We start from the raw sequence: 11,764 nt of genomic DNA, 5'->3' as shown, positions 1-11,764 counted from the left end.
AGGGGCCCCCCTGCCTCGGAGTCCACCAATCCCGCTGACACCTGCATTTCGGACTCTGGCCTCCAGAGCTGGGAGACTGGAAGTTGCTAGTGTTTTAAGCCCCCAACCCCGAGTGTGATCGTTTATGTCGGCAGCCCCAGGAAACCCAGACAAAGCCCTCTGAGTCTCTGTGCCTCAGTTTCCACTCAGGGGTCTAGATCAGCAGAATTGAAGTCCTCTCCTAGCACACGTGTTCTGGGGTCTAGTAAGGGGACGAGAGGCCACCCCACAGGCTGAGCTGTGCACACACGTGGGGGGCCTGGGCTGCTACCTCGCTCCCACCCTGGAGTGTCTCCACTGCCGTCCTGGCCGGAAGCTACCATGGGGCAAATCCCAGGGTGATACTCACATGGCTGCCTGGCTCACTCCGCTCTTCTGAAAAGCAAAAAGAAGAGACACAAGTGAAAAAACGCTCATGCAATCGCTGCACAGCGACGTTTCGGGCAACAGTGGCCCATAAATGAGGGTGGTCCTGGAAGATTCTAATGGAGCCGAAAGATTCCCATCGCCCAGTGACACCATGCCGACATAGGAAAACGCATTCCACATGCAATTGTGGTCTCCCGCGCTGCCAGACACACACACTGTACATTATGTTCAGCACATAGAACCTGACAACGATAACACTCAACCACACTCCTGTGTTAGGTAGTTAGCACAATTTTTATCATTATGTTAGAGTGCTCTTTCTACTTATAAAATGCAAGCTCTGCTGTAAAACAGCGTGCCGTGCTGCCCGGCAGTAGTCTCACACGCCTCGTGTTCACCGCGTGTCGTGATGGCATCGTTGTCTCTGGTGCTGGTTTAATCTCGTGTTGTTTTGTGCTGTAACATGTTGTCCAGGCGGGTGGCCTGGGAGCGCCAGGCTCTCCCGTGCAGCCCAGGTGTGGGGTAGGTGTGCCCCCTGGGGGGGTGTAAGTGCACGCTGAGGTGGGCTCGCGACGCCATCGCCTCCCGATGCATTTCTCAGCACGTGTCCCCATCACTAAGTGGCGCGTGGCTATAACTCACATTAACCGGACAACAACTCCCGTGAGGGAAAGGAAAGGTGCGTAATTCACAGGACTTACGTTTCATGAAATGGACAACCTGCTGCAAAAGCTGCCGCACACCTGGCAACACAGAGAGGTGAGCTTACTCAGTGCCCTTCACCAGCACCCAGGGACCCGCCCTCCTCCAACCCCACTGGCAAAAGAAGCACCAGTCGCTCCCTGCTTACTGGCTGAGGACACCCCAAATGCCCCATCTCCATCCAACCATTTGTCCTAAGCCTGGAGCCCTGTGTGGTCGGGGAGCACGTGACTGATGGCCCCTGCCCCCTAGGGCCACTTCAGGCCCAGGAAGGCCCCCGAAGTTATAAAGTAAGCGTCACCTTATTTTAAATGAAAACTCCCCATCGGGACCTCCTAGTCTAGGTCCCCACCCGGAGCTCCCATGGGGCCACTGATCTATTTCTCTGGAATCGATCAAACTCAAACTTACGTCGTCTTCTACAGCGACAGATGATGTAGCCGCCAACGATAACGACGACGAACGCACCCAAAGACACAGGGATGAGCCAGTCCTTGTTTGGGTTTCCTGACGGAGGACACAGGGTGTTGGAGCAGGTGAGCATGCTCCCAGGCCCAAGGGACCTGCTGCAGAAGACATGCCTGCTCCCGGGACCGAAGGCGACATCCCCGTCGCCCAGGCCCCAAAGCGCTTCCCCACTGAGCGATGACTGGGCCTGCCCGGTGGGGCGGCAGGAAGACAGACTCCTCCATCCGAGGGCTCAACCAAGGACCCCGGCTCAGAGGGTGTGGGGTCCTGCTCCTCAGAAGCAGAAGCAGGTGCCTCCCGACAGAAGGGCAGCAAGAGGTCCTGGTGCTCCAGGCTGGGGCCCCGTCCAGCTTGAGCGGCCACAGCTGCGGGGTTTACTCCTGGGCCAGCAGGAGGCAAAGCCTGGAGGCCGGAAGGAGGGACGGGACAGCCTGTCCGGACTGTGGACGGCCCGGCACAGTGGCCCCAGGAGCAGGGCAGGGTCCACCCCGGGAAACGTGTGTTGAGATCAGTCAGGTGTCCTGGTCTCAGCCTGGTGACATCGCAGCACCGAAAAGAGCCACAGACACACAGATACGGGAGCGGGGCAGGCCCATCGGAACTGTGACAGCCCCGTGAGGACAGAGGGACCACGGTGACGCCGTCACATGACGTCATCCTTCCATTCAAAGGCTTTTCTTTATACTCAGGTAGAGCCCTTTGTAATGTATTTTCTTTTTTTGGAATTACAATACTATTCGAGCGTTTGTGTGTTTTCAAATCAACATTTTTGTGAAAATCAACAAGGCATTCTGAACTAGAAACTGACACCCCAAAGTCTAAGGGCCGCCCTGACAATCATAAGGACAACGGGGGACATTTGCCTCCGATGTCCAGGCCTGCCACCAGAGTGGGACAGAGCCAAGGACAGACAGACAGAAAGTCCCAGGGTTCCATGGGCACTTGGTTCATGACCAAGTGACACTGAGGGTGGGGGAAGGGACCGTCGTTTGCAAACACGATCCTGGGTGACTTGCATGTGTGTGTGGACAACACACAGCGGACCATGGTCCCCGCCTCGCACCATGAACAAGCACGGCATAGGGGTGACACCGGGGAGGACGGACGAAACGGGAAGGGTCCGAACTGAAGGGACACCTGCCGGCCCCTGGGAGCCAGCCAGTCCTCCCCACCTGCTACGCTCCGCAACGGGAGGCAGGATGGGTCCAGAGAGCTACCCGGTCAGCCCAGGGATGCTGACCTGACCCCACAGGGCCCAACTCGGGGGGAAAGGGTGGGGAAGCCCAAGGCAGTCTCCAAGGAGCCTGTCTGCTCACTCAAGACAAGGGTCTGTGAACTATGGCCCACAGGCTCATCCCAGCTCACTACCTAGTTTGTGAATAAAGTTTTATTGGCACAGCCGGCACACCCGTTTGCTTTCTGTCCCCCACTCCGACATGACAGCAGCAGAGTTGAATATTGAGAACACAGTCCATTTGGCCGACAAAGCTGAAATCCCTCACCTTTGGGGAAAGGTTTCCTGACCCAGGTTTAAGACATGAGATCAGGTTCTCACCTGGCACTGGGCTCGTTTCTGCAGCACAGATGGCATCCTGTGTGGCATTGCACGGATGAAGGGTGGCGCCTTCACACCTGACAGGAAGGAGAAGAAACCCCAAGGTGACTTCTCCCTGCCCGGCCCCAGACCCAGCCTCAGGGCAATCGGTGCCTGGCATTTCCCAGGCGATCTGCCCAAATTGCTTCAGTGACTATAAAGGTCAAAACTTCGGTCTCTCTGTCCCTGGACAGAGCTCTGTGTGGCTATGAGGATGGGACCTGCTGTAGCCGTGTCTCTACCAAGAGGGACGTCAGCCCGGAGATGAAGCCCATGGAAAAGGGGACAGGCAAGCGAGGTCTAAGGGGACAGGCAAGCGAGGTCTAGAGAAGCCAGAGCCCTGATCAAACCTGACCTGACGGCAGCCTTCACTTTGCACTTGGCAGGTACACGAGCTCAGCCTAACACAGGCTGAGGTGTAATTAAGAATCTCCAATGTGCCCCACAAAAGTGAGCTATTTTGCAAGTGGCTTTACCACTGCAATGCCTCCCCAAAATCCATGCCCACCCGGAACCTCACAATGAAACCTGATTTGGAAATAGGGTCTTTGCAGATGTAATCGTGTCAGAATGGGGTCCTACCGGAGCAGGGCAACCAGAATGACCGACGTCCTTGCAAGACGGACATCGGTGCGCAGATAGAGAGGCCATGTGCAGACACAGAGACAGACACACAGGAGACGACGGGCGACAGGACAGAATCAGAGGTTGGAGCGATGCGCCTACAAGCCACCGGGCGCCAAGAAGAGCCGCCACCACCCAGAGCTGGAAGGGGCGGCAGGGTCCTCCCAGGGCCTCCGAGGGAGCGAGGCCGCGGCGACACCTTGATTTCGGACTTCTGGTCTCAGACTGTGAAAGAACACATTTCTGTTGTTTCTGAGAGCCATCCAGCGGGGTGCTTTGTTACAGCAGCCCCAGGACGCTCACACAGCGACAGCGGTCCCTCAGCGCGGTCACAGGGCACAGCACGCTCTTCTCTCTACCAGAGCTCCCTCCTTCTGGAACTTTCTATGGCTCCATCCCTCCCTCATCAGGCCTCTACTCCAGAGACCTGTCTAGGCAGCCCCCTCCTCGCCCTCTGTCCCTCACGGATTTGTCATTGTGTGTGTGTCCTAACTGTCTGTCTCCTACACCCCTGGGGCTTGAGGCCTGCAGCCCCACCTGCGGCCAGAGGGCTCACAGTCATTGAATGAATGGATCCGCGAGTCCAGGGGTCCCTGAGGCCGGCTGGCCGCCAGGTGGAAACTTCCAGCAGGTTTGTTTGATTTAACCTTCGGGACCCCTCTGCACGGCAGGTGCTACCTTGAGCCCCATTTACAAATGGGGAAACTGAGGCACCGGGAGAAGGGGCTACACGAATGACCCAAGCAAAGATGCTGCGAATGGAGGCGTGGGTACCCAAGCCCAGGCCTGTCTGGTGTGCCCGTCCCCGAGGTGGCACCTGGTACAGCGGTAGCACATCTCCACACAGTCCCCTGAGTCACAGTAGTAGGACCCTGTCTTGCACTGGCACTGCCGGTCCCTGGTCGGGGAGCATGAAGTCACCTTCTCCTGATCTGTAAAGAGGAAAGGCTGAGGGTCAGTCACGGGGCACGGACTGTGTCCCCGCCCACACAAGGACACATCCAGCTGCATCGTGTCTGCTGTCACCCTCCCTGCTAACACCTAGGGGTGACGAGGTCACCACCAGAACTTATTTTCTGCAATTGGGGTGTTCAGAAGCCGGTGGGTGACCACAAACCTGCGGTGTGTGTGCAAGGACCAGAGGGTGCCCCTGCAATCTGGGATGGGGGGGACAGTGTCAGCTGTTTAGAAACACCCCCACATCCTTCAATCTTGTTTGTCCCCCAAAGAAAAGGACAACACCGGTTTGTGCTCCGTGTAACACTCCAGACAGAGGTTGGGGACCCAGAGTAGCCCTCACACCCCCCACCCCTGCAGTCACACTGACGACGGCCCTTCTGGAAGCTCTCAGGGTGTGGTCATGTCTACACACCCCACAGGGGAGACGCCCCACAGCCCGCCTCGCTGCCTCAAACGTGGGGGTGCACTCAGGTCTGAAAAACGCCTTTGCCCATCTCCCTGTTCTCCCTGGTACCACAGTGGTAGAGCCAGAAACTGTACGTGAGATATAAATAAAATGGGGCCACACCCCCAGCCTGAGACACCCCCACACACACACCCCGAAGCCCCGCCCTGTAGACTCCACCTCGTCCTGTCACATCCTTAAGCCACACGTGTCAGCATGACACAATCACAGCGGGGTCGTGCTGTGCACACCACGCTGGGTGGCTTCTGGGGCACTCTCACATCCGGGGTCCACTCTCCCTGTGGGCACCGCGCCCTGTGCGTATTCACACAAAGCTTTATAGACGCTGCAGTCAGTGATCGTTTGGGGGCTTCTGGCTGCGCTACGACAAACTCCCCAGCTCCCTCCGAACACATGGGAAGAGCTGGTCAGGTCTAGACTGGGACATGGGTGACACGGGGTGGGACAGGGGTGGCTGCGGGGGTGGGAGCTCAGGCACATGTTTAATCACGCACCCACCCGCAGCCCACTTACCGTCCCGGCACTGAGCACACGGCAGGCAGCTGGTCTCACTGTTGGGATGGGCCGTGAAGGTGTCAGGCTCACACTGGCTGCACTGTGTGGACTGGGTCCCGTCACAATGTTTGCTGACGTGCTGGCCTGCATGGGGGGGACACAGATGGGAGGCGGACGCCCAGGGCAGCCATCTCTGCACAGACCCGACCTGGACCCGAGGCCTCTGCTTCAGGAGGTCCCACAGCCCCTGGTGGCCAGGCCCTTGGACACTGTCGCCCCTCACCTCCTACCTTTCTGGAACATTCTGGACTGACACCCCGATCCATGTGTCCCAGGGACTGGGGACCTGAAGCACTCCCTAAGCTGTCACCAGTATCCTGCAGCTCGTGTAGACAGATGGAGCCTGCCCGGGAGCCTGGAGGCCTGTGCGTCCACCCACCCCACCCCCATCCGGCCCCTCAATCCCCCTCATGCTCGCCAGCTTCCAGCCCAAATTCCAGGGGACATCGAAGTCCAGAAACAGAGGCGTCTGACCCACTCTTGAGGAGCCCTCGGGCCCGGGGCTCGCCTCATGCGAGACTGTATCTGAGTCACACCTTCCCGGGGACAGGCCACCAAAACGTGCACTTTGTACACATCAGGAGGTCACAGGTGTCACACAGGCCAAGTGGGTCTCATTCCTTCCTAAGTGTGGTGTGCGCAGGTGTGCGTGTGCTCACGTGTGTGTGCACAGGTGTGCGTGTGCGCGCAGGTGTGTGTGCAGGTGTATGTGGAGAGGGTACGGGGCCGAGGAGTCCAGCTGTGAGGTTTGGCCCCTGAGCCAGGCGTCCTATGAAGACACAGGTTCATGGACAGAAGGAGGTCAGTGAGGGGGTGCAGATGGCGATGGCGGTAGGTGTGTGGCTGTCCCCTCACAGAGGAGACCCCTGAAGCAGTGTCATTCAGCGTGTGTGCACACCTGCCTGTGTGAGTAGACGGGGGTGCAGGTGTGGGGGCAGTGGGCCTCTGACCAGGTTCCCTAGAAGGCCTCCTGACAGGAGGGTAGGTGGGGGCGCCCTGCCTGTGCATGCACCCCCACTTCTGTCCTCCAAGCTCTGCTGAATGCAGCTCACCCACCTTCAAACAAGCACACAAAGCCCTCTGTTCACAGGAGCCCCACTAGGCGGGTGCAGAGGTGGGGTGGCTGGGAGGCTTCCAAGGAGAGGGCCCCCCAGGACAGCCTGCTGCTCTGCCCCGAGCCCCCTCCTCCCACCCCACCCAGGTCAGGTCTGCCCCGAGGGCTCGGGAAGACGCCCCGACACTCACCTGCCGGGCACAGGGGGCAGCACAGGCCGCGGTTCTTTAGCTCATACTTGTCTGAGCCACACCGGGTCACACTGGTCGCGGCGGTCACCTATGGTCAGAAAGGGAGGCTGGCTTTACCAGGAGAGGCCTCTGCTCCCAATGGACGTCCACGTCCTCTGACGGACACGTATGACCAGAGGGGGCACCGCTTCCCTGCCGGGGTGGGCTTCCCGGGGGGAACACTCTGGGAACTTGTTCATACTCTCTGACCTTTGACTTGTCACAGGGAGCACGAGTTATTTAGAGGGAAGACCTGCTCTAGCTGCCAAAGTCACGAGGTCTGGCCGACTGTGTGGGGTGGATGTCTGACCTCTTCATTCTTATTTCGTTTCCCTAATCTACCACCCTTTGGTGATGTTTCTTTCACTAATCAACTTCTGCTGTTCCTGCTGCACAAATTTCTGTCTCTTGATTGAACTCATTCCTTCAAGAAGATGACGAGCTGAAGTTCAATGTCATTTTCCCGGTAACAAGTGGTTGTTTCAGGCATGGCTTTTGGCACCCTGGCACCCCCGAATCTGTCCCTCCATTCTATTCCAGCATCGCCTGACCTCCCAGGCCCAAGTTGAGGCAAAATGTAAGTGCCTCCCCCAAAACAAAACCCAAAAAAACTCAGCGATCAAGATGAATACTATTCAATGCAATATTGTTTTAAAAATCAAATCGGCAAACTGAGGCTGGCTTTTGTACATCAACTTTTTTGGAGCCAAGGATGGGGCACCAGGTGAGCAGGGTCAGGCCAAGAGCAGGGTCGCGACCCGTCTTTATTTAAAATGTTTCTATTTTTTCATCATGTTTTTTTTTTTGCATGAACTTTTAAAACGTACTACATTGGGCCGGCCAAGTGGCTTAGTTGGTTAAGAGCGTGAGCTCTGAGCATCAGGGCGGCCGGTTCGATTCCCACATGGGCCCGTGATGCTGTGCCCGAGCTGAGCTACTGCTGAGCTGCCAACAGGTGGCAGGATGGCTCAGCTGGCAAGAACACGTGCTCCTAACAACACAGCTGCCTGTTCGATGGTGGGCTATGCCCACCCGCAACTAAGACTAAACTCAGCCCCTTCAGCTGAGCTAACAGCCTGAATCAGCACCCTGGGCAGAGCTGCTGCCAGGATGGCTGAGCGAATGGAGCGTGCGCTCTTAACAACAAGGCTGCTGGTTCGACTCCTACATGGGATGGTGGCTACGCCCACCCGCAGCTAAGATTGAACACAGCACCTTGAGCTTAGCGGCCACGAGCTGCAGACGGGCAGCCAGATGGCGACTGGCGCCCCCCAGAACTAACACGGAAGAACAACACTTGGCTGGTCCCCTTCCCAATCCCCAACACTGTTCCCCTCCCCCAATTCCCCAATTAAAAGAACAAACAACAAACAAAAACAGGTACTACATCAAAGTATGATTTATCTTGTTCACTTAGCTTTCATGGCGCCCCAGTTCATTTTACACCAGATGTGAGTATCCAAGTCCCCCTCCAGCCACTCACTTGCAGATGACCAAGGGATCCCCATTTTCCCACTCACAGCCCACCTCCCGGCAATTCCCCCACCCCAGGGGCTCACCCAGCCAGGGGTCTCCCTCCTGGCTCCAGCGTCCCTTCCTGTCTGCTGTCCCTTTGGATCCTTCCACCAGCCCCATAGGCTGAAAAGTCTTCCCAACCCCTTTACTCCTGTCCTAGGAAACCCCTAAAGACACCCAATGCCACCTGGGAACCACTGGCATTTGCTGACCCCCAAAAGGCCCCAGTGAGGAAACCCTGGAGGGCCTGAAGGACTTCAGTGAGTGACAACGTGCCACCAACCGGAAGTGAGCAGCCTCCTCTGGGCAAGGCGACCCCCAGAGGGAGGGGCCTGGGAGGGACCCCTGAGAACCGCAGGCCCAGCAGCTGCACTGCAGCAACACAGAGGGCGGGGGCGTCTGCTCTGCGCCCCCGAAGTTAGGCAGGGCGGTGGGCTAAGGTCAGAAGGTGCAGATTGTAATAGAATCTCCTGGTCCTGAAGCTTCAGGCGGTAGGACAAGGAGCTGTGGACAGAATAGGGGCCACACGTGAAACCTGACAAGCTCAGGAGACAAAATAACCACAGAGGGTGGCGTGAACATAAACATTGCTAACAAAGGTGGGCCATGGCGGGAAGTCACATCCTTGGCCTGTAGCTTCCTTGACAAAGGTCAATCTTTACCTTAAGCCTGTCTGTCATCTTTTTGCATCTAAGATAACAGACCCCAAAATATCAGAGTAATCTCTTCTTCCGGAGCCCCCAGGGGGCACAACCCCCCACACCAGAGCAGGAAACTCCAAAGTCCCTCCGTTATCTTGCTCCCCAAATACTATCTCTATGTGCTGTTAAGTGCTATTAATTATGCTGTGCCCACCACTGTAAAAGAAGTGTGTGTCTCTCCATTTTACTTTTTATCCAATCCCAGAGATTTCCCCGCTTTGCTTTCTCCCACCCCCTTAATGTACAACCAATGGATTTCATGGAACCTTCCTCCTTTGATTCGAAGGTATCAAATAAGTTGCAAAACAGCCATTTTCTGCACCATTTTCTCAATCCATTGAGACTTTGCTTCCCGGCTCAAATAAACTCTTACAAGTTTTCTCGTAGGCTGGATACGTCTCATCGACAGAGGAAAGGACCCTGATGACACAGGACCAACCTGTCCTGAGACACACCCAAATTTCATGCAAGAAAGGGCTCTCTGGAGAAACACCTTTTCAGTTCTTAAAAGCGGCCCTGCAGGCATCACCAGCCAAGCTTTGCCACAGGGCACCAGCGCTCCCAATACAGGGAGCTGCTCAGAACCAGCCTGAAGGCAGGACAGAGGAAATGATGCCAGATCGCACCCGCATTTCCCGGGGGCACAGCCCACGCAGCCATTGCTCAGGTACAAATAAAACATCACCCTGAAGCGGCAGCCACAGAGCTGAGGCCGCGTCTCAGGATGAAGTGCTGAAAACGGAACGGGGAAAAAAGGAGCGAAGCTGTAGACAAAGTAACTCAAGTAAAGTCTGAGCTCCGCCGGGCTCCTCTGAGGTTGAGACGAGCACAGGAGGGGGGGGGGGTGCTGACATGAAACGGTGAACTAATCTTCACACTTCCTGTGGTTTGAGGTTACCACACTTGATGCTTTCGAACCCAAATCGATCGCTTATTGTGACGTCATTACAGAAACAATAACACTTGAAAAAATGTTAGCGATATTCACAAAATAGTGAAAATATTTCTGCGCGTTGCTAGATAAGAGAAAACAGCTGAGTTGATTTGTAGCAAATAGACCAGACTTCTTGAAATTAACCGCCTCGCCCTCCGTGGGCGGAGTCGGGTTTCCGGGCTTATGGAAAACCCCCACCACCCCCCTTTCACCGCGCTCCGGAGCCGGGTCTGCAGCGTTCGCTCCCGGACAGCGCACAGCGTCCGCCTGCCCCTGGCCTGGCAGCCCCCACACACCAGGTCCCCTGAACATCGCCACAGTCTCCAGTTACCCTGGAAAACCTGGGGGTCCATCGGGCCTTCGAGGCACCAGCGTGTTCTCCTACAGGGCGCGCGCCCCCGGCGTGTGGCACCGGAGCAGCGCCAGTTCCCGGCACCGCGCCCGACCCAGCGGGCCCCGGGCAGCCCTCGGCCCGGCAGGATTGGGGGGGGGCAGAGAGGTGCGCGTGGGGGCGGCCCGACCCCCAGCCAGTCCCCTTGGGCTGCGCCCGGAGGGGGCTTTTCCCGGGCCGGTCCAGCTCGCCCCCGGCGTCCCCGTCCCCGGCCTCCCGGCGCTGCCCGGAGCGATCCCTTCGGCCACACCCTACTCACCCAGGCCGGGAGAAGCAGTAGGAGCGGGCCCCACCGCAGCGACATGGCTGCGAGACTTGAATTAATAGCGGAGACCAAGGAGAACCGGAAGTTACACTGAGCTGCACCGAGATGCGCTAACTAATAAAAAGCGCCCAAGCCCCGCCCCTGCTGGAGGAGTGGCCCCTGAGGGCATGCGCAGGGCGCTGCGGGGTGGGGGGCAGGGTCGGGGGCGGGGCTCCATTCCCCGCGGCTGTCGGGGAACAGCCCAGGTAATCTGTAGGGCTGCCCAGGCCCGGGGACCAGGTGGGCGGTGCCTCTGATCCCTTGAAATCCTGAAAGCGATGTGTAATTATCTGAAAGAAACTGTCCTTATAGACAAAGGTGACGGGTCAGACCACCAGGCACCGCCTCCCCGGCTCTCGGCACGGCCCCCGGCACTCGGCATCGTTTCTCTTGGCATCGTCCCTCCGGCTCTCGGCCTCGTCCCCTCCTCTCTCGGCACCGCCCCACTCTCTTGGCACCGCCCCCGGCTCTCGGCATCGTCCCTCTGGGCACCGTTCCTCCTGCTCTCGGCACTGCACCTCGGTTCTCTGCAACGTCCCCTGGCTTCGGCACCGCCCCTCGGCTCTCGGTTCCGCCCTCCAGCTCTCAGCACCGCCCCCCGGCTCTCGGCACCGGCCCTTAGTTCTCGGCACCGCCCCTCGCCTCTCGGCACCGCCCTCCAGCTCCCGACACCGCACCCCCGCTCTCGGCACCGCCCCTATGGGCATCGTACCCCCCGGCTCTCGGCATAGTCCCTCTTGGTATCGTCCCTCTCGGCATCGTCCCTCCGGCTCACGGCACCGCCCCCGGCTCTCGGCATCGTCCCTCTGGGCATCGTCCCTCTGGTCATCGTCCCTCCGACTCTCGGTACCGCCCCTC

General features: G+C 58.0%; 1 protein-coding gene across 2 annotated transcripts; it reads right to left on the bottom strand.

Annotated features, from left to right (window-relative positions):
- Positions 1-79: 79 nt before the first annotated feature.
- On the bottom strand, positions 80-10,953 carry LOC109389309 (tumor necrosis factor receptor superfamily member 26-like). Of its 2 annotated transcripts, XM_019654724.1 has the most exons (8): positions 10,862-10,953; positions 7,023-7,110; positions 5,736-5,861; positions 4,614-4,728; positions 3,134-3,210; positions 1,522-1,617; positions 1,110-1,151; positions 80-414 (listed from the first exon to the last, which is right to left on the bottom strand). In XM_019654724.1, the coding sequence occupies exons 1-8, from the start codon at positions 10,904-10,906 to the stop codon at positions 356-358; spliced, it is 648 nt and encodes a 215-aa protein (XP_019510269.1). In that variant the 5' UTR covers positions 10,907-10,953; the 3' UTR covers positions 80-355. The 2 variants fall into 2 exon arrangements, with proteins under 2 accessions (XP_019510269.1, XP_019510268.1); XM_019654723.1 differs by lacking the exon at positions 80-414 and having other exon boundaries at positions 440-1,151.
- Positions 10,954-11,764: the final 811 nt, after the last annotated feature.

Source organism: Hipposideros armiger, unplaced genomic scaffold (genome assembly GCF_001890085.2).
Source record: "Hipposideros armiger isolate ML-2016 unplaced genomic scaffold, ASM189008v1 scaffold_228, whole genome shotgun sequence".
Lineage (NCBI taxonomy): Eukaryota > Metazoa > Chordata > Mammalia > Chiroptera > Hipposideridae > Hipposideros > Hipposideros armiger.
The sequence above is the reverse complement of the archived record's forward strand: the minus strand, read 5'-3'. Positions and strand labels throughout refer to the sequence as shown.

Excerpts from the sequence above, each read along its gene's own strand:
- LOC109389309 (XM_019654723.1), bottom strand. The coding sequence starts at position 10,906 with ATGTCGCTGCGGTGGGGCCCGCTCCTACTGCTTCTCCCGGCCTGG. Across the intron at positions 4,729-5,735 it reads GTGTGCTCAGTGCCGGGACG|ATCAGGAGAAGGTGACTTCA; the intron begins GTAAGTGGGCTG and ends TCCTCTTTACAG. Across the intron at positions 1,618-3,133 it reads AGAAACGAGCCCAGTGCCAG|GAAACCCAAACAAGGACTGG; the intron begins GTGAGAACCTGA and ends GTCCTCCGTCAG.